At 45.3% G+C, this 26,921-nt stretch overlaps 1 protein-coding gene across 2 annotated transcripts in view; it reads right to left on the minus strand.

Annotated features, from left to right (window-relative positions):
• LOC148014672 (transcription termination factor MTERF2, chloroplastic-like) overlaps positions 1–26,227 on the minus strand; it is a 112,774-nt gene extending 86,547 nt beyond the window's left edge. For both annotated transcript variants that reach the window (XM_087667023.1, XM_087667022.1), the window contains exon 1: positions 25,467–26,227. In XM_087667023.1, coding sequence (XP_087523149.1) covers positions 25,467–26,107 — 641 coding nt within the window. In that variant the 5' untranslated portion in view covers positions 26,108–26,227. The remainder of the gene's footprint in view (positions 1–25,466) is intronic.
• Positions 26,228–26,921: the final 694 nt, after the last annotated feature.

The following is a 26,921-nucleotide window of genomic DNA, read 5'->3' on the forward strand; positions in this document are numbered from 1 at the left end:
TAGCAGTCATGTTTGTCATGCCTTGTCATCTCCTGCCTGTGAGCCTCAGTCTGAGTCAGACGAGGACGTTAGGAGCTCTGACATGTCTGTCATGTGTTATGATGGGGGAGGCTAGTCACTCTTGACTGGCTATCTTAGGTTGTGTATTTCTTTTTGGCCTCTTTTAGTGGGCAGCCACTGGCTGCCCGGCCACCTTTTTGGTCACTGTTGTGGGGCGCCCATTTTAGGGCACTTTTAGGGTTTGCGCCCATTTTAGGGTTTGCGCCCATTTTAGGGTTAGGGTTAGGGTTTGTCCGTTGCCTATATATTGGCAGCCCCCCTCCCCACTTGGTTAGTTGTCTTCTTGCAGATTCCGACACTCCTTCTCCCCCGTGGTGGTGTTGCCATCGTCATCAGCCTGATCTGGTGCCCTCACTGACGCTGTGGGCTGCGTGCAGGGACTGATCAGTCCATTTCAGTGTATTCAGCATTCATTTCAGTCACTGCAGATTTCTCTTCCTTATTTTTTGCTTTCTCTCTCTCTCTCCCTCCGTGTTCGTATTTCCTCTTCCGTTGCGCACTCTCACATGGTATCATCGCCAAATTGAGAGTACACGGAGCTGAGTTTTACGCGGGAGAACACCCACAACTCTGCGTTTGCTGGTCCAGACGTCTCCAACAGCTGAGGCGTCATCCTCTGCACCATCTCCTTGATCAGGGCGGCCTGTTTTGGTGTCAACAAATTTGCGTTTGCTGCTGGCGCCTTCTCCAGTGGCTGCCACGTCATCACCACCCTCTTCCTGCCTGCGTTTTCAGCCTGGGCGGCCCTCCTCCAGCTGGGCGACACCCTTCCAGCCTGCGCCTTGCTGTTCTGGCTGTTGTTCCATCGTCCGGCGGCTCTTTTCCTGCTGGCGACTTCTTCCCAGGCTGCGTTTTCAGGCAGGCGGCTGTTTTTCTGTGGTGATTGCATCATCAACATTTGCGTTTGACATCATCCTTGCGTTCTGTGCAAGGCGGCCAGCTCAGGAGCTTCTGGTGTTTGTGTTTCGGCACCAGCAACCTTCCCTTGTTGTGTTTTGGTGTTTGCAGATTGGAAGATGTCTTCTCATCAGTTTACAGGTTTTGATGACTCAGATGATGAGCTTTTGTCTCGACATTCATCTGAACGGAGGCGTGATTTCTATCGCGAGGATCGTCATATGGAGTCTCTTCCTCGTTCCCGTCCCCCTTCTATTTATGTATCTCGGCGATCCCCTTCCAGTGGGCCGAAGATGCAGCCTTTGGTACCCCTTGTACAGGTATCCGTACTTCCTCAGCTGCCCAAAGAGGACCGGTTGGATGGCTCCAACTTTTCTCTATGGTCCTGCAAGGTGGAGTGTATCTTGGACTCCTTCAATCTTTGGGAGCTTGTTTCTGTTCCTATTCCCCGACCTATGGTGGATCCCGCAGATGCGACATCTATGGATCGTGCAGTCTTATGGGATCGGCTCAATTCTAGAGCCCGATCTTTCCTCTTTCTGAGTTTGCAGGATTCTGTCCTTGTTCATGTTCACAGGTTGAAAACTGTAGCGGACGTGTGGCAGAAGCTAGCGTCTCTCTATCAATAGAAGACGTTTTCCCACCGGATATCTCTTGAAAAGAAGTTGCGGATGCTCGCTATTGATGATAGTCCTTCCATGAAGGACCACATCAACAGATTACAGGATATGAGGGATGAGCTTGCATCCCTCGGTCGGACGATATCTTCTGAAGATATGGCCATGATTCTCTTGACTCAGTTGCCATCGCCTCAGTTTGATGTCTTCTACACCAGCCTACTTACATCGAGGACCCGTGAGAAGCTTCTATGGGAGGAGCTATCGCCGCTTGTCTTGGAGCATGACGAGCGACTCAGAGAGGTCAATGCTAGTGGATCCGACTCCACTAGAGCCTTTGTTGCAGGTTCGGGAGGACAGAAGAAGAAGACGAAGTCAAAGGCTAAGAAGAAGGACAGTTCGTCAGGCTCTGACTCAGATTCAGAGAGACTGAAGTGCCCACACTGTGGGAAAGGGACACATCCCGAGGAGAAATGTTGGAAGAAGTACCCTCACCTTCGTCCGGGAGCGAAGGGTGGATCTACATCGGAGCCTTCTTCTACCTCTACACCCGCTGTTACCCATGAGTCAGTGTTCCTTCATATCCATGCTTTGGAGGAGGATCCTTCTTCTGTGGCTGCAGTGTCTTTTGCGCAGCCTTGGTTAGTGGACAGTGGTGCTTCGAGTCATATGACTCCCCGAGGTGATTTGTTACAGGATCTCCGTCCATCAGAGGGTTCAGTCACTGTTGGTGACCTTTTATCGATGCCTATTAGTGGTGTTAGCACATTGCCTTTGTTTACCGACCGACCTACGAGCTTCCTTTCACAGGCCCTACATGTTCCGGACTTGGGCCTTCACCTCCTCTCAGTTTATGGCCTTACGAGGCTTGGCACACGAGTGATCTTCACCGAGCATGCCGTTGTTATTGAGGATTCTCTTACAGGAGCTGTCTTATCTACAGGTTGGCAGGAGAGCGGGCTTTACAGGCTCCATTCCCCTTCTTTGATGCAGGGTCCTCCGAGGCAGTCTATTGCTACACCCGTTCCCGCTTGTGCACCTTCTATTCCACAGGTTCCTTCCCATCCCCCACCTTCTCCTCCGGTGGTTCCCTCGTACCCCCCATCCCTTTCAGAGGGGGACGATCTCGGTGATGCGGCTGTGGATTCCCTGGCCCCTAGTGTTTTAGAGGGGGCTTTCCAGGATCGTGAGGAGCTCCTTCAGCGGCAGTCTACATCGACGGACTTTATCGACATTGGCATTCCTCTTGCCACCGTAGGATCTATTTCCTCTTCGGCCTTCAGCCACATCCAGGATTTGAGAGGGGGTGTTAGCAGTCATGTTTGTCATGCCTTGTCATCTCCTGCCTGTGAGCCTCAGTCTGAGTCAGACGAGGACGTTAGGAGCTCTGACATGTCTGTCATGTGTTATGATGGGGGAGGCTAGTCACTCTTGACTGGCTATCTTAGGTTGTGTATTTCTTTTTGGCCTCTTTTAGTGGGCAGCCACTGGCTGCCCGGCCACCTTTTTGGTCACTGTTGTGGGGCGCCCATTTTAGGGCACTTTTAGGGTTTGCGCCCATTTTAGGGTTTGCGCCCATTTTAGGGTTAGGGTTAGGGTTTGTCCGTTGCCTATATATTGGCAGCCCCCCTCCCCACTTGGTTAGTTGTCTTCTTGCAGATTCCGACACTCCTTCTCCCCCGTGGTGGTGCTGCCATCATCATCAGCCTGATCTGGTGCCCTCACTGACGCTGTGGGCTGCGTGCAGGGACTGATCAGTCCATTTCAGTGTATTCAGCATTCATTTCAGTCACTGCAGATTTCTCTTCCTTATTTTTTGCTTTCTCTCTCTCTCTCCCTCCGTGTTCGTATTTCCTCTTCCGTTGCGCACTCTCACAGCAAAGAGGTAGAGAATGGGGTGGAGAAGGAAAAGGTGCTAGGAGTGGAGATGAAAGATCCAACCCCTAGGGTGTGTGATGCACATGTGGAGTATAATCCAAGGTTTTGGAAAGATGATGAGAGGTGTGATATAGAAGAGGGTGGGATGCGAGGGAAGTGAGAAGTGTGTATGATATGCTCAAATAAAACAAAAGCTGTAGATGTACCTGAATTTCGTCTGCTTCGTGAGCCCTCTCTATTGAAATTTACATATGCAAAGCCATCCAGATCATGTACCTCAAAAAAAAAAATAGACGAGGGTTTTGATTCATGTAACACAAAAGAATTGTAAAAATGAAACCAGCCTTCCTTCTTGGAATGGGTGGTGATAACCTGATTTAAGAGTTAATTACAGCAATAAATAAATGCACATAAAATGAAATACACACTTTACCATAACATTCTTGTACAATAGACTCCCTGTTGGCCCCAAAATTGGCACCCCTCGCGGTATTTCTTTAGCTTTCATTCAACTGGAAGGAGTACAACTTGAGATTCTTCAATCTCCTCCTGCTAACCAATTGCTCTTGCTATCATAAATGACCAGCAAGCCTTTTGGGTCATTTGCCCCTTGATTCACCCAGGACTCCTTCTCCAATTTGACCCTTGGCTGGCCAAATGCTGCCCCAAATCAATTCGGGATGGGCTGGCTCCTGAAATCCCTTGATAATCTTCAATTATCTGCTGCTGATTTCAGTCCCTTGAGCCTTCAAACTTTGGCACGGATCCCAAGGTAGATACTAAACCCTAATTTCTGCTGTAAATTAGGGTTTACTACAAAAATTACAGATCAGCCCACCAAAAATGCTGAAATCTCCTCCAAATGGCTAAGAATTGCTGAGAATGGCTGAGCATGGGCTGAAGGAGATGAGAGAATGCTGTAGAGAGAGAAAATTCTGAGATTTGTCACGAAGAACTGATCAAAATCAGCTGCTGCCCTGCTGTACCAGCCCCAAACGGATACACCAACAACAATAGGAGTATCAGAGACTGTGATCTTCAGGAGAAAGTGCATCAACAGCAATTGCCAGCTTCCCAAGGTCGAGAATATGTAATCTCCATCACCAAAATGGTCTCCAATGGCTGGGAAATGGCCCCAAAAGTTGGGAGCCACAGTCCAACACCTCTTTCCAACAGCTCCAAAATGAAAAAACGAGATTTCCCTCTCCCTTCAGCCCTATTTAGCCTTTTCCCCACTTGCATGGAAAAGTTTTGCCAAGTGGCAGCCTTCCTAATCCATTTTCAGCAATTTCCAGCCATTTAATTAATTTTCAGAATTAATTAATTCTGAAAATTAATTCAACCCTTAATCCATGCCCAGAAAATTGACCTTGCCCATCCAAAAATTAATTGGCTAGGCCATTTGCAACCCAAAGTGATCCCATGCATTAATTGACCCTTGGACGAGCATTGATCCATTAATTAATGCCTATTCCCTAGTGTCACCACTGACACTTAATGGCCAATTAATGGTCTTAGGGGCTGACACCAAAATTCACCTAGAATCTAACAAGTGTAACTTGTTACAACTTTTGCCTTTGACACCCATCTTTTTCACAGGGTCCTTTGGCCTTCAACTGTGAAAAAGTAGCTTGCACCTCACATGTGCAACACATGTGCATCTTTTAATTGCACATTTGATTAATTCTTTAATCAAATGTCAATTAAGCATAAGCAAAGCATCAAATTTTCACGTCCTCGTGACAGCAAACCTAGCATTGAACCTGGCTGAGATGATAAAGATGAATCGCCAAACGTTCCGAATGCCGTATGTCCTCCATGATCGAAGAGGTGGCCAGCCTCACCAACCGGTCCGGATGTGGTAGCAAAACTAGTAGGAGGGGTGTAAGCATCACCATACTTGTTGCGATAGTACTCCTCAAAGTCCTCCTCTGTCATGTTAGTGAAATCTGGTGAAGGTGGAGTGTCGTCCTCCTCACTAGGTCCACAATGCCATCTCAGGGCCTCCAATGATGGAGAAGCCTGATAAGACATCATAGGAACTGGAGAAGAAGGTGTCTGGGATATTGTGATTCAGTTACGAGTCGTATTGTGTGCCTCACACAAAGACTAGCTCTCCACAATATCCGCAAGATACTCTTTACAAGAGCACTGGCTCTGATACCATGTGAAGGAAACTGCTAGGGTTTGCACTGAGGACACACAGAGTGTACGACCACGACAAAAACACAAAGAGACAGACACAGACACAGAGGTCAAAACTCAAACCCTAAACACAAAACTCAAACACAAACAGAAGAAGGGAGAGAGAGAACACAACTCTAAAGTGAATGAATGCTGTAAATGAATATAAGAGTGTACACTGTGCTCAAGGGTAGAGCAATGTCGAAGTGTGACGTCCACCAAAGACGGATCCCAAGTCTATGACCACCAGTCGGAGCGTAGGAGTGTTGAATAGTGAATGGCAGCAGGCTGGTCACCAAAACGCAGCAGTGTACCACCGATCGAAAGCTGGAAACTGTGCACAATCTACTGTAAACAACAGGCTGAAACAGTGTCTGAGAGTGCCAGGGCCTACAACGCTGAAAACGCAGGCTGTTTGACCCTGGAGATGATGGATAGCAGGCTGAACAACAGTCTAGGACAGTCTGGAGCAGTCACCAGCAACTGAGAGTTGTTGCCTACAGCAATGGACAGGCTGAAGATAATGTGGCTGCAATCGATGATGGCTGGACAGCAGATAGAGGCGGGCTGCAGGGTAGAAATTGGGCGCCAACAGCAGCAGAGAGTGTGTGGGCTGGTGTAACCTGCAAACAAGGATGATGGCTGAATGTGGGCAGCCTGTCTATTTGTAGATGTGGTGATCAAGGTGTGATATAGAAGAGGATGGGATGGGAGGAAAGTGAAAAGTGTGTATGATATACTCAAATGAAACAGAAGCTGTAGATATACCTGAATTCCGTCTGCTTCGTGAGCCCCCTTTATTGAAATTGACATACCCAAAGCCATCCGAATCGTGTACCTCAAAAGAAGAAACAGGCGAGGGTTTTGATTCATGCAACTCAAAAGACTTGTACAAACCTGACATTGGACCTAGCTGGGATGATGAAGATGGATCGCCAGACATTCTGAATGCTGTATGTCCTCCATGATCGGAGAGGTGGCTAGCCTCACCAACCGGTCCAAATGTGGTAGCAAAACTAGTAGGAGGGGTGTACACATCACCGTACTTATTGCAATAGTACTCCTCAAAGTCCTCCTCTGTCATGTTAGTGAAATCTAGTGAAGGTGGAGTGTCGTTCTCCTCACCACGTCCACAATGCCATCTCAGGGCCTCCAATGATGGAGAAGCCTGATAAGACATCATAGGAACTGGAGAAGAAGGTGTATGGGATATTGTGATTCGGTTACGAGTTGTATTGTGTGCCTCGCACAAAGACTAGCTTTCCACAATATCCATAAGATACTCTTTACAAGAGCACCGGCTCTGATACCATGTTAAGGAAACTGCTAGGGTTTGCATTGAGGACACACAGAGTGTACGACCACGACAGAAACACAAAGAGACAGACATAGACGTAGAGGGCAAAACTCAAACCCTAAACGCAAAACTCAAAAACTCAAACCCTAGACACAAAACTCAAAACTCAAACACAAACAGAAGAAGGGAGAGAGAGAACACAACTCTAAAGTGAATGAATGCTGTAAATGAATGTAAGAGTGTACAATGTGCTCAAGGGCAGAGCAATGTCGAAGTGTGACATCCACCGAAGACGGATCCCAAGTCTATAACCACCAGTCGGAGTGTAGCGAGTGCTGAATAGTGAATGGCAGCACGCTGGTCACCAAAACGCAGTAGTCTAGAGGCTGGAAATTGGTAAACGCAGCAGTGTACCACCGATCGGAGGCTGGAAACTGCCCACGGTCTGCTGTAAACAACGGGCTGAAACAGTGTCTGATATGACTGCAATGATTGGATTATCAGATTGCAGCAAAAGATAATGTCACCAGCAGCTGACGTCAACATGGATGAAGGCGCCAGCAACAAGAGCAAACATGGATGGAGTGGCAGCAGTCTCAAGGGCTGGACAGCCAACGTGGGAGGAGGCTAATGGCTCAAATCTGCAAGTGGAGTGAGAAACCTGCACAGACGAAATGAGGCTAAATGGGGGCAGCCTATCTATTTATAGATGTGGAAGGACGCCCCAAAAATTAGGGTTTCCACATACCTCTCTCGAACTGCTCTCCGTTTTAGGGTTTGCCACGTGGGAGGAGGCTAATGGCTGAAATCTGCAAGTGGATTGACAAACCTACACAGACGGAATGAGGCTAAATGGGGGCAGCCAATCTATTTATAAATGTGGAAGGGCGCCCCAAAAATTAGGGTTTCCACAGAACTCTCTCGAACTGCTTCCCGTTTTAGGGTTTGGCGATGATTGGATGATCAGATTGCAGCAAATAATAATGTCGCCAGCAGCACAGCTGACGTCAACATGGATGAAGGCGCCAACAACAGGAGCAAACATGGATGGAGTGGCAGCAATCTCGAGGGCTGGACAACCACGTGGGAGGAGGCTAATGGCTGAAATCTGCAAGTGGAGTGAGAAACCTGCACAGATGGAATGAGGCTAAATGGGGGCAGCCTATCTATTTATAGATATGAAAGGGCATCCCAAAAATTAGGGTTTCCACAGAACTCTCTCGAACCACTCCCCGTTTTAGGGTTTCCACTAAACTCTCTCAACGGTTTAGGGTTTCCATTGAACTCTCTCAAACCGCTCCCTGCTTTAGGGTTTTACTCTAAAAGAGCATTTTTTAGTGTGTTTTGGGGCTATTTAAGAGGCTAATCAGCAAGTAATGCATGTTTTAGCTCAACATACCCTTCATCAAGTATATCTCTGCTATCTGTTTCATTTGAGCAAGTAAACCACACTTCTCAACTCCCCCCCATCCCACCACTTTCCACTTCACATTCTGATCTACTCACATCCTCATTTCAAAATCTTGGATTACATTCCACTTATGCTCAGGACACAGGGGGTTGGATCTTCCATCTCCACTTCTAGCACCTTCTCATTCACCATCCTACAATCTATCTACCCTCCGATCACTCCACCTCTTGGTGCATCGTTAGGGAGAATGCCACCCTTTAACATTGTACCTTCCACATACCCCCACTTTACCACATACTTCCACTCTGGGACATTTGTGATAGGCATCCCCCTCACTATCCCCAAATATTCACAAACCCCCCACACGACCTGTCAGATACAAGGATATCCATCCTCTGCTACCGTCAAACATCCCTTGGGTCACTCCTATGAAGGGCTTTCCATCATCTGCTCCCCGTGTCCCTATCCCTCCACCATGGGCTTCTCAGGTGGTTTACCATGCCCATCCCCAATCCCCCCATGCCCACATTCGGATCTGCTATGCACACTTCTTGTATGCATGGTGGGCACTCTGGGATTCCTTCCCAAGTGTACTCCACTCCACCTTATTCCCCCTATCCACCCTACCCCCATTACACGCCTCTATCTCCTAGCACTACCACTCCTATTGCAAATGCCAAGAATGCCTTCACGGATAAGACTCGTTTCAACGGGTCAAATTTCACCACTTGGTTAAACTTCATGCAACAAGTGCTTGAATCTCAAGGACTTTGGAACCTGGTCATTGGTGTGAGAACAGAGGATCAAGGTACAGCAGAGATTCAGTAGACAGTGTGAGAGTGAGAGACAGAGTTGAAGCACGACACCCAAAAGAATAGACTGAATGAGTGTAATCTGAAAGTACAAAGTACAACCCTTAAACCTTAGGGTTATAGGGGGGTGTTCACACCCGACACACACTAAGTGCCCAAATGTGTGTAACATAAGCACATAAGTACATACGACAATAAGACCATAAGTCTGGGGGAAAAAACCTCTCCTACCGAGAGTAAAAAGTGCCCCAGTGTCCTACTGATCACCGACACTCCCATATGAGCGTAGGCGTAAGTAAGGCGTGAGTCAAATACCCAACAAACCCCCCTGGAGTAAAGAGTGATCAAGAGTACAAGGATCATCCGTCACCAAAGGATATCAAATTTAAAGCATCGCGAAATGCTTCAAATTTGTCACGAGAAAGAGCTTTGGTGAAGATGTCTGCCACATTACTGGTGGTAGGACAATAGACAAGGCTGATATCACCTGCATGTAGCCTCTCTCTGACAAAGTGATAGTGAATCTCAATGTGTTTCGTGCGAGCATGAAACACTCGGTTCCGTGCCACTGCAATGGCACTCTGACTGTCAATGAACAATGGAGTAGGCGCAGTAACAGATACATCCAAATCAGCTAGCAAGCGTCTAAGCCATACGCATTCAACTATGGTAGTGAAAGCTGCCTTGTATTCAGCTTCACATGACGATGTAGCGACAGTGGATTGTTTCTTGCTAAGCCAAGAAATGCAAGAAGTGCCAAGAAAGAAACAATTGCCACTAGTAGAGTGACGTGTATCATAATCACCAGCCCAATCAGAATCACTGTAAGCATGTAAATGCAGTGGTCCCCCCTTGGCATAAAGCAACCCAAGAGAATGAGTACCCTGCAAGTAGCGAAAAACACGCTTGACAGCTTGCCAATGTGACATACGTGGCTGATGCATATACCTGCTCAAAGCTGAAACTGCAAACTGTATGTCCGGCCTAGTATTGCACAGATAGATAAGACATCCAACTGCAAGAGCATATGTATGTATATCAAACAAATCACTGTCATCATGTAATGACAGTTTCAGTCCAGGTTCCATGGGAGTACTAACTGGCTTGCAATCCTGTAAGCCAAATTTCTCAAGAAGCTGCCCAATATACCTTGACTGTGATAACCCAATACCTCGAGCATTATGTATAAACTGGATGCCCAAGTAGTAATGCAAAACTCCCAAGTCAGACATGTCAAAAGTTTGCTGCAAATTTTGTTTGAATGCTGAAATCTGATCAGCATGTGTTCCAGTGAGCAAAAGGTCATCAACATAAAGACATAAAATCAGCATAGATCCCCCTTCTTTACATACGTAAAGGGTAGACTCAGATGAGCTGTTTAGAAACCCCTGACCAAGTAAGAAAGCATCTATCTTTTCATACCAAGCTCTAGGAGCTTGTTTTAAACCATATAGTGCCTTTTTGAGCTTGCATACCAAATGTTCTGAGCCTTCAACTGCAAAACCAATGGGCTACTGTACATAAACTTCCTCCTGAAGTTCCCCATGTAAAAATGCAGTCTTGATATCTAGCTGATGTACTGTCCAACCATAATGTACAACCAAAGCAATCATAGACCTGATGGTCGTCATACGGGAAGTAGGAGCAAATGTCTCCACATAATCAATGCCCTTTTTCTGTGCGTAGCCTTTAGCTACCAGCCGTGCCTTGTATTTATCAATGGATCCATCTGCTTTTCTTTTCAATTTGTAGACCCATTTCGTTCCAATGGCTTTCTTCCCAAATGGCAAGGACACCAAATCCCAAGTTTGATTCTTAGTAATAGAATCTAATTCAGCTTGCATGGCTGCCATCCAATGCACATTGTGTTGTGCATCCTCATAACATTCAGGCTCTTCATTATCAAAAGTACTTGCTGCCATAATAAACTCCATGGTATGTGCTGAATCATGCAAACGAGTTTGCCTTCTAGTACGACCAGCCATGGGTGCATCCAAAGGACTATCTTGCATAGTCTCCAAATACCATCTAGGTAGCTGTCTAGCATCCTGGCTGTGTGCAAGCTCTTGCTGAATTTCTGTTTCAGCATGATGCTGAATATTCCAATCAGCCAATGGCTGAATTTCTGCACTTTCCATAGGAGCAGCTGGCTGAACATTAGGTTCATTTTGTGAACCTCCAGCTGAATCACCAAAAGTAATGGGCAGCAACCCTTCAAAAACATCACGGGCAGCCTGATATGTGTCCAAACCAGCCAAGGATAATTCTGATTTTTCATCAAAAACAACATCCCTACTGACAAAAACCTTCTTCCTAACGGGATCATAGAGTCTGTAGCCTTTGCTCTCATTGCTATATCCCATAAAAATGCACTTAACAGCCTTGTTGTCCAATTTTCTTCTAAGTACCTGTGGAATATGGGCATCGGCAAGACACCCAAAGGTACGAAAGTGACCAACCAAAGGTTTACGGCTGTTCCAAGCCTCAAATGGTGTGATGGTCTTCAAGGCTTTGGTAGGGCATCTGTTCAAAATATGGCAAGCACACATGACTGCTTCCATCCAAAAACTATGAGGCAAGCTCTTTGCCTTCAGCATACATCTGGCCATCTCCATGAGTGACCGATTTTTCCTCTCTGCTACCCCATTCTACTATGGAGTATAAGCTGTAGTATACTGATGTACTATGCCCTTCTGCTGCAAAAAAGAATTCAGCATAGAGGACATGTATTCCCCCCCTCGGTCCGAACAGAGAGTCTTAATGTGGCATCCAGATTGGTTTTCAACAAGTGCACTGAAAGCCAAAAATGCATCATACACTTCTGACTTCTTTTTCAAACAATAGACCCAGCAAAAACGTGTGAAGTCATCAATGAATGTCACAAAATAATAACAACCACCCAACGACATGGTCTGCATAGGCCCACAAACATCTGAATGCACCAACTGCAATTTGGTTGTTGCTCTGAAAGCAACATCACGAGGAAATGAGAGCCGATGCATTTTCCCCAAAATGGATCCCTCGCATAAGTGCTCAGGAGGTCTCTCCAAGAGAGGTAAGCCATCCAGCATCTGAGTACGCTGTAAAAGCATCAAGCTGCCAAAGTTTACATGCCCTAAACGAGCATGCCATAACTCCGCCTGTATCATAGCAGGAGTAAGAGTGGATGTCAAGTATACTGACTGATCTACTGAAAGAGCATCCAACTCATATAAACCATGACACAAAGATCCTGTCAAGACCAATGTCATGTATTCTTTTTCTCGAACCATGCAACGGTCATCATCAAAGGTGACCTGCATACCACAACGTGCCAAAGAAGAAATAGAAAGCAAATTCTTCTTTATTCCAGACACAAACAAAGCATCCTGCAGGCAGAGAATAGAGCCATCAATGGCTGTGAGCTGAATCTCCCCAATACCACGAACAGGGTATGATGCATTATTGGCACACTGTACCGATTTCCCAACGGGAGGTGCACTAACTAAAGCAAACAAATCTCTGCGAGATGTGATATGTCTAGAAGCACCACTGTCAAAGAACCAAGTGTCAGCATCCTCTGTAGAGCTAAGTGCTCTATCGGCCCAAGAGATGTCATAACTGCAAGTGTAAAAACAATAGTCCCTGTCCACAACAAAGGACGCGGACTCACTAGCAGTGGAAGGAGTAGTAGAAACAGACATTCCTGACTCCTTCTTCTCTTTGGCAATGCGCTTTCTGCACTCAGTGATATAGTGGCCGGGCTTCTTACAATAATGACATTTTCCTTTCTTTGCTTGCGTCCCCCCTTGTGACTGATTCTGCGATGTGCCCGAAGTGCCAGAACTCTGTGGAGCATTTTTAACCTTGCTGTTCTTGCCTTTCTGTCTTGCCATAAAAGCCTGCTCAAAGACTATAGCATCCACACCACTATTTTTCCGTGTTTGCTCCTCCTCTAGAAGCAAGCTAACCAGCTGAATAAAAGTGAGTGGGTGCTCAACAATCCTCATGGTGAGGTTCAATGCAGTATGAAAAGACAAGTACAAAGGAGGTAAGGAATTCAAGATAGTGGATATCAACTGTGCATCCGAAAAATACTCATCTACATTCATGAGCTGCTCCCTCAAGTCCTGAATCTTGTTTAAGTGATCCTGCATAGAATCACCTTCATGCATCTTCAGAGTTTCCAACTCTTTCTTCAAGAAAGAGATCCGAGTCTCATTCTTTCCTGCAAACATATGCTCCAAATTCAACCATACATCTCGTAAAGAAGATGCCAAACGGATATGAGGTATGATGGACCGCTGAACTGCCAGAGCAATCAGCGACAAGGCCTGTGCATCACGGGTATCCCAAGCTTTTTGAGCTGCAGTTCTGGGTGGAAGTTGCTGAGGTGGAGCGGGCTGAGGTCCCCGTTGTCCACGTGCGCCTTGGGGAGGAGGAGTAACGGGAGCTACAACTCCCGGTCGAGTTTCCTCTCCACTGACATAATCCCATAAATTCTTGGCCACTAATACATTCTTCATCATGAATGACCAAACGGAATAGTTGTTTCCGTCCAGTCTGTCTTCCTTGGATACATACGTAAAAACATCACCTCCCTGATTTGCCATGATGACAAATTTCCAAAGACAAAATGAGCAATGTCAAAGCAGTATTAACTGGAAATCTGCAAATTTCCAGAAATTGCAGCAAATACGTTTCTGCAATTAATGTGCAAGGGCGTACTCTATCAGAAAACTGTCTTTTAATGCACGCTTCCCAAGGTGCAAACAGTGCACTGCAACACTGTTATGTCAAAATCCCCAAAATTTTTGCCAAAATTTATGTCAAAAACAGTCTTTTTGTGATTGTATCAGCAGTTCAAATGCAACTGTCCTCCAAATACACAAAAGCCCCAAAATTTCTGACGATCCAGTCCAGAAATTTGCATGAAATTTATCCCCCCACTTGTTCTGTGCTTGCCGCGTGTGAACCTCCGCTTCCAGAACTGTGTTCTGGGCTGAAATTAAAAAAAATTGTTGAAAATTTTACCTGACGTGGTCGTCAGACAAGCAAGGCTGCGTGTGGTCAAAACGGTGGGCAGGACGTTGACTAGCGGGCGCAGGACAGTCGTCGCAGTGCTTACGTTGAGTGACGTGGACTGGGCAGGCGACGGGCTGCTGACGCTGACGTTGTAAAACGGCGGGAATGCGGGCAAGCGGACTGCACGTGGTCCAAACGAGGGCTGCTGACGTAACGTTTTAAAACGGCGGCAGGCGGGCAGGCGGGCTGCGCGTGGTCTAACGGTGGTCTGACTGAAGTCGCGTGGGCGAACAGTCGACTTAGGCGACACCTGGCTGACGAGGACTGCGCTGGCAAACGTCAACGCCTGCAGCTGACGTGACGAGACTGATGTCAGACGTGACTGACGAGACTGACGTTGACGGCTCCTGCTGGTGGCGTGCTGGGACAGGCAAGTGGAGCTGTGCTGGCGGCTGGAGCTGACGGCCTGGAGCTGAACTGGCGTGTGCTGCAGACTGTAGACTGAAGACTGAAGCTGAGTTCAGAGCTGAGCTCTGATACCAAATGTGAGAACAGAGGATCAAGGTACAGCAGAGATTCAGGAAGACAGTGTGAGAGTGAGAGACAGAGTTGAAGCACGACACCCAAAAGAATAGACTGAATGAGTGTAATCTGAAAGTACAAAGTACAACCCTTAAACCTTAGGGTTGTAGGGGGGTGTTCACACCCGACACACACTAAGTGCCCAAATGTGTGTAGCATAAGCACATAAGTACATACGACAATAAGACCATAAGTCTGGGGGAAAAAACCTCTCCTACCGAGAGTAAAAAGTGCCCCAGTGACCTACTGATCACCAACACTCCCATATGAGCGTAGGCGTAAGTAAGGCGTGAGTCAAATACCCAACAATTGGTACCGAGCTGACTCTCGATTAGCTCACCCTGATCACATCCATCAATGGAGAGACTACAATGCCATAGCCAATGTTGAGTTAATGCAAGGGTTGCTTCCTAAATTCCACTCTCAAAAACAGCATTTTCCCCTCGCATCTAAGCATTGGAGTCTTCTCATTGACCGCTATGCGGCACAAGATTGCACTTGACGTATCAATCTTGATTTTGAGCTTCAAGAGTTTTCCATTAAGGAAGGGGATAATCTGAATGTTAAGTTGGCCAAACATTGGCGGTTCCTCGCAAAGTTTACCACTACTAGCTCCCCAAAGTCAACACAAGTCACATTCTTTTTGAACAAGTTGTTCAATAAATACTTGCATTTTATCCAGCACACTACCTCACTACATAGATTGCCAACCTTCTACGAGTTTCAATGTCAATACTTGCGTTACGTGAGGCTATACGATCAAGGCCACAAGAAGTCCTCCACACATATCCATTTAGAGGGGCAAGGGTTGGTTGTCTCTTCTTCGGGAAGGAAAACCACCAATGGCAAGAACTCACAAGATGAGAAGGCAAGCCAAAACAAGGGTGGCACCACTTCCTCCGACGGAACCAAAGAAACATGACCCCTTTGGCAACAAATTTCTAAGAAAAACAGGTTTTGCACACACTGCCAAAGGTCAGGCCATATGGATGAGGAGTTTCATACCAAGGCCCACGGTCTTCTACCTAGAAAACCACAACAGACTGTTGCAACTGCCTCCACTCCACCTCACAAGTCTAGTGGTGCTACACCTACTACCGCACCATCTGCTCCATTTGCCTTCGTGGCTACTAAACATGTGGAACGTGGACAACCTCAGCAATCTATCTCCTTCACTACTCCTAAAGGATTGTCTGATTAGTCTGCTAGTGGTTCAGCTATTGCACTTTACATATCCATTCCTAGGACATACACCTTCTAGGACCACTTCCCCGCCTCGTCATACATGATGGTAGCCACATACTTAGCCTTTCTCTTTTTAGACTTATGTTGCATGCATACATACTCATTGCATTGCACTTAGCTTTACTTTCTTTTATTTTCAGTTTTGTTGTTTGAAGTTGGTCGCTAACCAGTTTTACAGGGCAATCGAAGTGCGAGATCACTTGCTCCCATAAGAACTTGGCAGTCGTCCTAGCGTCGTTTTTTCGTGTGGCTCTTGCCTCTGCCCATTTCGTGAGGTAATCCGTGGCCACTACGATGTACTTGGCTTGTGAGTACTGGGCCACAGGACTGATGGGTCCTACGAAGTCAATCCCCCATTTTTCGAAGGATTGGCGAGCAATAATTGGGGTCAACTCCATTTGATCTTTACGAATTGGGACTTTTGTCTGTTGGCACTTGTCACAATGCTTGACGAATCGCTGTCTCACTACTCACATCTATGCTTATAGAGATTTTCTCTTTCGCAAGGTTTTGTCTTTCAGTGTACGGCTAACATGTAGGCTTGCACCAGTCCCTCCTAAGCTGAAGAGAGGAGATGTGCGTCGTTCCTTTCATGGTTCCATCTACTTGGAGTTTTGCTCTTATACTAGCATGGAGGATTCCCGCGACAAATTGTGCAGAATCTCTCTTGATGCTATCATGGCAATGACTTCTATCCTTGCTCTTTCAGTAGATAGAGATGCTTCATCATTTTCATTCATATGGTTCTCAGCACCACACAAAGACCGACATCCTCAAGCTTCTCTTTCCTCTTCGGCATCAATATCCAAGTTGAGAGGGGGTTCCTACCCTTCTTGATATTCTACAAGTTTCGGCACTAGTCTTCGACATCGGCCTTCCCCCCCCTGTTGTACCTTCCCCTATGCATTGCATGATTTCATCATCTTTATACCAGGGCGCTTGGGCAAGTGAACAATTTTCCCACGAGGGACTACCCAAGTGGCACCTACTACATGAGCATTCTTCAACATGTAGCATACTATGCATCCCATTGTGCAGAGCACCACTAGATGGATCCTAAACGGTTTCCATTGGCGGATTACACCACCATCCTTCTTCACGCGATACTTTGCCGCCTTTTCCTCATCATCAACATCCTTAAGTGGTTGGGTAAGCTTGTACTGTTTTGTGATGTGTTGGATGTACCACCCCTACTACCGTCGTTTGGGTCATTGTTACTTAGATCAAGAAATGATTGAGCAACCAAAGAGGGAGTAGGGTTTGAAGGAGGAATACGGAGTGTGTATGGCAAACACTGAGAAGAGAAGAGAAAAGAAACTCAGACGAATGAAATGAAATAATGAAGTGAATCTAATACAAAGGTGCCATAGCACGAAGGATACCCTGGAGCAAGGAGACTACCAAAGAAGCCTCTGAGTCTACAAATGCAAGGATGATGGGGTGTCGCTTGGAGCAAGGAGACTGTCGTCGAAGAGGAGGCTCTAAATCCACAATGCAAGGATGATGACTGTGATGCCTAGAGCAAGGAGTCTGTCAACCGAGGATACATAACCTCTGAGTCTGCAAACACATGTCTGAAGACTAACGCAAACTACTGAGGAGTGACACCGGAGAAGATAGAAGAGCCAGAAACTGAAAACACAAATATAGACAGTCTCTAAAGATGGAAGTGTTAGCAAATTAGTCAGCTCAGGTATGAATCTCTGCTGCAGAGGCTCTGGACTTTTTGTAGTATTTTTTCTAGCATTTTTTGGTACCCTTTTTAGGGCTGGGGAGCATTTAATGTTGGCCGACTAGCATTAAATACTGGCCAACTACATTTATTGCTCCCCCCATTTTATGCCTATATATTGCTGGGGCTCCTCCTCCCCTGGTGTACTTCAGCCATCATTTGTGGATTCTTTTGGGGAGAAAGGAGCCGGTGCCAAGGTGCCCACACAGCCAATGACTCACTGTTGTATGTTGTTGTTGTCTCGTGTTCGATATGGATTCCGTTTCCTGAGCATACATCTGAGTTCTCGTATGTATTTGTGTTCATTCATTCATTCTTTCTCTTGTCTTGTGTTTCAGCAGTTTATTTCAGCTTGTTGTTTATGCTTCCATTGCTACACCACTTCTAACATGGTATCAGATTTCAGGTTGTGCACACCTTGTGCTGTGTTTTATTGCTGCTTTCAGGACTGATTTACCCCTCTGCTGCCCTGGTGACTGCTGTCAACCTGATTGCGACCAGATTTTGGCTTCCATACTCTGCGTTTTCATCCGCATCTGCATTGTCTGCCTGTCCAACACCTCCTGCTACCTGTGTTTTCCTCATCAGGCTGCTGGTGACAGTTCCCTACACCTATTTAGGCAGTGTGCAGCCTGAGTTTTGCTGTTTACAGCACTCTTTTGGACTGGGCAACTGGCAGAACAGGCCGTTTTTGCTGTTTCTAGCAGATTTGAACTGATTTTTTGACTTTGTGCAGCAGATTTTGGCTTATTTTGATCAGCTTTTGGGTTATACTACATGTGAACTCTTGCTTTTTGCAGTCTGTGCTCGTGGTTTGGCTGTGTTCCTTCTCCCAATCCCTTCTTTTCTCTACTTCTTTTTTCAATCCTCTCCAAATGGCTCCTCCCTACACATCCCCTGATGATACGCTCCATGGAGGTTCAAGTGAGGCTCTTGCAGCTTCAGAGAGGGGTTCGACGAAGCAGAAGTCAAAGGCCCAATGTTACTACTATGGCAAGAAAGGTCATTTAAGAAAGGACTGCAAAGAGTTAGCGGCTTCCAAAAAGAAAAAGAAGCAAAAGATGAAGCGGAATGCAGACTCCTCCGACAAGTCCTCCTCTGCCTCAGATTCCGATTCCGATCCTCTAGCCAAGGCGAAATCCAAGGGCGCAGAAGGGATTCTCTTCTTTGGATCATGGGAAGGGCTTAGTGGCCCCTTCCTTATCTGCTTTCTAGTGGTGGTGATGTGGTCATCCCTCGCGACTCTCCAGTGCCAGAGATGGAGTGTGAGAGGGTGGTGAGATGGAGCAACCGTGCCTCATCTATATGTCTATACAAATGCACAAGATCTAGAGAGGGACATCCCTGACGCATCGACCGAAGTCTGGCAAGTACAAATCCTGGAGCTAGGATTAACATCCAGGTTCATGATGGGGTGGTTACTTGACAGAGAGGAGCGGGAGGCTTTTGTCTAGCCCACATGAGGGGACACTTCGACGATTCTGGCCAAAGGCGGGGATCCCATGGTCACATGTTCAGAGACATGTTTGGCAGATTAGTCTTGTATGTTCTGAGTAACATAGGTGACATAACACAGAGAGCCGCTATGGTTCTTCTCTATTTTCAGGTGGTGTTATTATGATTCGCATCGACGTCAGATAATATCCAAGGCCACTCATTGCTGGGATATCCATGGTTCTTCTAGTGGTTCTTTGTTGCATAGTTTATGATTCCCCATCATTGTACTATTGTATTGTATCACATCACCCCTGATCTGAGAGAAGGTGTTAGCAGATTAGTCAGCTCAAATGTGAGTCTGTGCTGTAGAGGCTATGGACTTTTTGTAGTAATTTTTCTAGCATTTTTTGGTGCCCCTTTTAGGGCCGGGAATTGCTGGCCGACTGCATTTATTGCTCCCCCCATTTTACGCCTATATATTGTTGGGACTCCTCCTCCTTTGGTGTACTTCAGCCATCATTTGTGGATTCTTCAAGGGAAAGAGGAGCCGATGCCAAGGTGCCCACACAACTAGTGACTCACTGTTGTATGCTGCTTTCTCGTGTTCGATATGGATTCTGTTTCCCAAGCATACATCTGAGTTCTCATCTGTATTTGTGTTCATTCATTCTTTCTTTCTCTTGTCTTGTATTTCAGCAGTTTATTTCAGCATGTTGTTTATGTGTCCATTGTTGCACCACTTCTGACAGGAAGCGCTAGCTGGTAGAGTGACGCCTAATGACTAGAGAGTGGCTAGGAACCAAAATGCAAATGTGTGGAGTCTGAAAAGCTAATGCCAAGATGATGATACAAACACCAAGTAAAGAAGTGTCCACAGGTGAAGGAAGTTGTTGCCAAGCTAGGGATGCTAACGCCAGGCAGAGTTGAGTTGTCACCAAGGTGGAGAAGCTAGTGCCCATAGAATGGGCTCCGAATGCTTCTGATGCTGAAGGTAACAAAGCACCAAAAGATGATGGAAGGAGAGAGGAGAGAAAAGTCTCGGAAGAAGTGAGAGAGTGTGTTAAGAGTACAAGTGAAGAATGAATGGAAGATGTCGTATATATGGGCATAAACAGTCTCTAGTCTCACACATAGAAGTCTCTCATATGGCCCTCTGACACTTTCAAAAGACCCTAGAAAGTCTTTTTGAAGCTGAAAACTGAAACCTAAAATGGAAATGAAAAAGGAAAACTGTACAGAATGATGTGATTTCTCAACAACCCAATCAGCCGCCGCACCTAAAATTAACTTTCCACCAAAAAAAAAAGTTCAATGTGGTTCCTTCCGCCTTTACAGAGCTTGGTAGGCCACTGGGCAGCTAACGATAGCACCCTTTGTCCGATGCCTTGTCATCTTTTAGGTGACTACTTGGACTCCCTTGGTAAGATAACCATCGTCTCTGTAGTCTTGGTAGGCCACTAGACAGTCAACGTACACCCTTTGTCAGATGCCCTAGCTGCTTTGGGGTGGAACGCCTTAGGGTAAACATTGCCGACCTTCCCTTTTAGGCTCAGTTTTGGACTTGCAAGGGAGTGTTGATCTAAAACACACTTTATAACTAATTAGCATTTTTAAAGAGCCCCAAAACACACTTAATTAATGAAAAACACAAATTTGGTATGTGGTTTGAGAGAGTTTTAGTGGCCTCCCAAAACCCTAATTTTTCAACCTCATCCTTTTGTGCAAGTTTCTCACTCTACTATGCAAATTTCAGCAATCGGCCACCTACAATATGTTGTTCAACCATCAGTGACTACAACCCATCACTATCCAACCCTAGGTAACCTATTTTCAGCCATCGCCCTACTATTTGGAGGTCTCCATCTAATACGTCATCATAGCACCTGATCAACCTATGTTTTCCACATCTATTGCCAAGCAACAGGCTACAGCCATCTCTCCCACCAAGCGACTACTGTAGTATCTGCATTTTTGCTGTCCAACAAGCCCTCTACATCAACAAACACCTCTCCAGTTGGTTGCTTGACAATTCTCTGTCTCAGCACTCTCTCATCTCCAACTAGTGGTTACTACACTTGGAATCCCTCTCTAGTGGACGTCACTCTCTGACACTACATTGCTCAGCCCTCATGCATTCTATACACTCTTACATTCATTTACAGCATTCATTTACTTCAAAGTTTCTACTCTCTATGTTTGTCTTTGTGTTTGAGTTTTGAGTTTTTGATTTTTTGCATTTTGCGTTTAGGATCTGAGTTTTGCTTGTCTCTGTTTGAGTCTTTGTGTTTCAATCTTGGTCGTACAAGTTGTGTTTCCTCAGTGCAAACCCTAGCATATCTTCACAATTGGTAGACTTCAAATAGCAGAAAACAATACTCCATGATCTAACACAGCGGTCTAATAACATGTCAAGAGTGGACGCAACAATGGAAGCATAGAAGAATGTTGTAATAGACTTCACAATACGAGAGAGATTGCGAGAAAAGAGAGAAACACAAGAACACTGCAAAGTGAGAACTCAAACGTGTACTCGAAAAATAGAATCCATATACCAAGATATCAAATAGTTGTATACAGTAGTGAGTCACCAACTGTGTAGTAACGAGCACTAACTCTCTCTCTCCAACAATACCTACAAATGATGAATAATTGGAGGAGGATCCTAGACCAATAAATAGGCCATGATCCAGCAAAAAGTCAGCTAGCAATACATGGAGAAGATAATGAAGTCAGCCAGCTCAATAATGCCCAATCGGCCCAAATCAAGTCCAATAAATCAAGCTTCTACAAAAATGGTGTGCCCACCCTAGTAACACATGCATAGACTCACTCGTGAGTTAAGTAATTTGCTAACAAGATACCTAAGAAACGGATAATCAAGCCACCCCCAATGTGCCTAGGAAAGACACTAATGTCGATGTTGGTCATACTAATCCCAAACCACAAAGAGTAGAAATAGCTGAATTCCATACATGTTCAAACTTCATGAATCATCTCCCGAAAAGCACTATCATGGCCATGGATTCCCCCATGGACCACCAATGTTCCCCCATGTGAGAATATACTAGGGGCAAAAGAACGCTCTCTATCAGACATCCCATCATGAACCTAAAGACAAACCAGCTCTAAGATTTAAATATGCCAAACTTAGCCAATGGCAATGCGTGTGGAAAGCCACACCTAGGCTCCACCAACACCTACATATAGATGAGGTTCAAATGCCCCACCACCACCACCCTCTCACACTCCTTTTGCACTAGAGTGTTGTGGGATGATAATACCACTAGGGCTAGCAAGTTGCAGATACCGGCCCTTTCACTACTTAGCTAGAGTCAAAGTCCGAATCTAAGAACAACGACTCGTTAGAGAAGTCTTTTCTTAGCCTTCTTCTTCTTCTTCTCCTTCTCCTTCCCATAATGCCACTAGTTTCTTGCAATCCTTTCAAAGATGCCCCTTCTTACAACAATGGCAACACTGACTTTTCTTCTTTTGTTGCTTGTCACCTCTCTCTAAAGTGTCAAAATCATCCAAAGATTTGTTGCGAAAATGAGATGGTAAACTCCCCTATAAATGCAAAGCAACCTCATGCTCAAGCAACATCAAGGTTATATGATCAATGTCGTCAATATCTAAGCTCATAAAGCATTGGCAACACCATCAAACTTTGAAGGTAGCTTGTAGAGTACAATCCCATGAGATGGGCTTTGGGAAGGGTAGACTGCACGTTGCAAAGTTGATCCTACGTTTTTCACCCAAAGTAGAAATGGTTAAATCATATTAGCTCAAACTAAATAATCTGCAACTAGCCATAGAGGGTCACAACTCACATGGTCAATGGAACCTCCTACATAATCCCAAGCTTCTTCCACACCTTTGGAGATATCTTGAGGAAAGTTAATAGAAAAATTTAGAGAAATCCCCCTAAAGTAAAATTACAAAGTACAAGGAACTTTGTAAAGAGTGTCTTAAGTACATCACAAATACAATGATTATGTAAACAACCAATCTGGTGGGCTATAGTGCTAGACCATCTAGAAGGGCGATATGGAAAAAGCATCCAAGTCCCAAGTTCACCCGAGGGCATCTCTTCTCTTCCTCATCATCTCAAAGCCACCTTGCATCCTCTCTTATTCCAATGGAGAGAGTGAATGATCTCTATCCAAATCCTCAAAAGAGTCTCTATCATGGATTGATCTTAAAGATCTGTAGCATGACTGCACTGTAAAAATTACACGGCACCGCGAACAAAATCTGAGAAAGAGAGAGAGAGTACACAACAAATAAGAGGATAATAAAAATTCTTTAGCTCTAAACAATTGATAGAAAGATGGCTCTATCCACCCGCGCGCTTCCGTTGTAAAGCTTAGATGGCGATCTAGAAAGAAGATAGATGAAGAGCTTAAGGCTAGCTGGAACAACTCTGACTGGGTGAAAGATAGATGATGGATGGACGCTATGAAGGGTTTTTTCTTTTATAGCCCGCAAAGGCAATTAGGTTGGCCTGCTTGACCAACCTACCATATGAGCCTCCACTAGTTGGCCAACGAATATTCCCTTTACCGTCAAGCCGCAGCCAAGGGTTGCTTCCGTAGCCCCCGAACTCCAAAATAGGGGCCCCTTTTAACTCCCTTACCCTACAAATCACGCAATGTGCCTCGAGTTGCTACCAGCTTAACTACTCCGTCTAACCCAAAGATTAGACCCACAACGGTCACCTTTTTGCCATCCGGTCACATAGACCTCATCTGATATACAAGTCAGGACTCAACCAATATCCACGCTCACATAGGGCTTCTCCTCATAATGGGGGCCTTACAACTTTAAGCACCATGGATTATTGGTGGCACCTTATGAGGGTGGGGCATTGAGCATATCTAATGCACCTCGTTGCTCACATGTACTCCGCTATAATACTAGCAATCAGCTCCCATCTGTGACAATGTCCGTGGATCCCTGTGCCTATGAGTAATCAAGAGTGGAAAACCTGCTCAAATGTCGAAAAATATAAAGGGATGGATACCAGCTCTCATAGCCATAGAGTCTAACACAAGGTTTGGTACCCCATACAACAAGAAGCATCCATGGTTCATGCACATGGGTAATATCCATGTATCACTATACTCTCTCATTCATTGATCATCAAAGGAGGTGTGAAGATGTGTAGGTTACTCAATAAATGTGCTAGAGAGGACCTAGACAATGCATTCTATAGTGTTCCAAATGCGCTTAGGGAAAGAGGATACACTCACATTAGTCGACCAAGATAATTGTAGGCAACCTGTAAGGTGATAAAGCACTAGAGCCTATTGACTTGAGCTCTCTCTTCTTATTGCACATATAAGTCACCCCTTGGCACTTCCATGTGTCACCTTGTCATCATTATTACATTTAGCTAGTATTCTCCATTTTGGCTTGAGTAGATCGCTAATGTAGTCAACAAGCCAACTTGTTGCAACAAGTATAATGGGCTGAGAGAAAAAAGGAGAGAAGGAAAGTGAGAAAAGTGTAAACACCATCACAAGAACAGTAAATAGTCAATGAACAAGAAATAAATCATGAACAAGAGAAATGAGAACAAAGGAGAGTAATCCTTCTATGCATATACTATACAAGTGCTGTCCTAGAGTGAGCCATGCTTGGAAGTATAAAGGGCGTGTAGATGGCCATAACAATGTGGCATGTAGCATTTACCATTTGTTTACAAGATTTGAAAACAAAGCTAGTGCACTTGGACCAGCTTACATTGCAACAGCCATTGTGATCATGTTCTTAGCAAGTCATCCAATGTTTCCTATTCAGCCATTGGCCACACATCCATGCTTTCAGGTAGTATGATCCTGAGAGTGAAAATTCAATGGTTTCTTTCCTATAGCTAAGATTGCATTATGGTTTTTGTACATCTCACAAGGGATTCAACAATTTGGTAGAAACCTTGGAAAACAATGCATGCAGCATTTGACATGAATAGTTTAACGTCTGACTTCTCTTTCTGGTAAAGGATTGCAACATGATCGAGTCTAGTATTGGAACAGGTTTGAAATTCCTGGGTCTGAATTCCAAGCACACATAGGGCTGCAGAGGTTCCAACATGCATCAGGTCATGCGTGTGTTAGCAAGCATCCCAGCCACATAGCATAAAGAGTCATGCATCCACAATATGAGTTGTAAGGAAACTGAGTGTGGTAGCATAGCACAAATGGCAAGAAGCAGATGATAAAAATCACCACACATGAATATTTCAACTTTACAACTACAGGTCTCCACAGAAAGAAGGATATCAATAACTGATGATCTGTATCATGCTCCTTACTTGACAATCTTCGCAATGCCAGTCTTTTCCAAGCAAAGTCGCGCTCTAAAAGAGAAAGATGCATTCACATGTTGCGGTTTCTTCTTCAAGGCAGCTGCTTCAATCATGATATGGTCAACAAACTCCGCCATGTTGGAAGTGAGAGTCTTGGAGTAGGTTGGCCCCATTCTGTTAGCCCTTAGGAACTCAATAATCAACTCTTTCACAATCTTTCTCCTCTCTCTCAGGGATCTCCGCAATGCCAACTCTTTTTCATCGGGCCGCTGCGCTGCCTGTCCAGAGATAAAACTCTCCAATACCTCATGAGCAGAGGTAAGTTTGTGTGCGTTTCTGTAGAAAGATACCACACTGGAGGAAAGCTCAGGGGGCAAGTCCTGTGAAAGGCTAGTAGCATCCATGTCTGGTTCTGTTGCATGACTGCTATGGGCTACTGCAGATAGGCATAATGCCTGTCTCTGACTGTGAAGGCCGATGGAGCGACCAACAGGGGATCTGAAATTAGAGGAAAACACCACAAGCTTATGTTCTGATCCAGCTTCAATACATAGCCTTCTCAGCCGAACAACAAATTTGGGTGAAGAAGATGAAGGCAAAGCAATAGACGGCAAGGCCGCCATCGGGATTATGTCTAAGTAGTCCATTGAATTGCCCTGTTCTATAGGCTTCAAGCTATGTCTTCAAGCTCACATGATCTATGCCTTCAGGAAAACAGGAAGACATACACCCACGATTGGTCTATCCAAAAAATCTGGGCTTCCACTTTTCTGTGTTCTTTTTGGAGGAAATGTTAAATCCAGTGATAGCAAGGCAATATAACGATTTTAAATGCCTAGTCAATACTTACTAGCTCAAGTGGTTAGTGAGATGGTGTGCCAAACCTAAGATTAAGTGTTCCATTCTCACAAGTAGTGGTGAGCGACGAACGCACCTTCACCTTATATAATATAAAAAGTGATTATAGCTCCCCTAGGCCGATCATCAAGATGGATGGTTGTAATGGGACCACATATTGAGTTGGTGCTCAAGGGGTCTAAGTAGACCCTTGATTACAAGTATCAATTTAAGCCCCGATATTGAATTTATACAAAACCATTTTGCGTCCAACTATTTTAAATATGTAACCTTTCAGCTTATGTTTATTTTTTGGTTGGAACATCGCCCCAAGGCCCACAGGCCAGTCAATAATAACTGAACATGAACCGCAAGACTTTCTAGACTATGATGTCGTGACACACATGCCGAGCCTAACATTGAATCAAATGTCTAAGTCCCCACTACTGAATGCCTTTTGGGAGGGCACTGAGATGCACACAGTATTACTTGTCATTGCCTTAGGAGATACTACACGAAAGGGGATAGTGGACACGAGAGCAAGGGTCAATATACTTAGTCACACAGTCTTGCAAGCTTGGGGAAACCCACTGGTGGAAACCACAAGGTTCAATGTCACTCTAG

This window comes from Lygodium microphyllum, chromosome 25 (genome assembly GCF_053477565.2).
Source record: "Lygodium microphyllum isolate KBCC chromosome 25, Lygodium_microphyllum_v1.1.10, whole genome shotgun sequence".
NCBI classification, from domain to species: domain Eukaryota; kingdom Viridiplantae; phylum Streptophyta; class Polypodiopsida; order Schizaeales; family Lygodiaceae; genus Lygodium; species Lygodium microphyllum.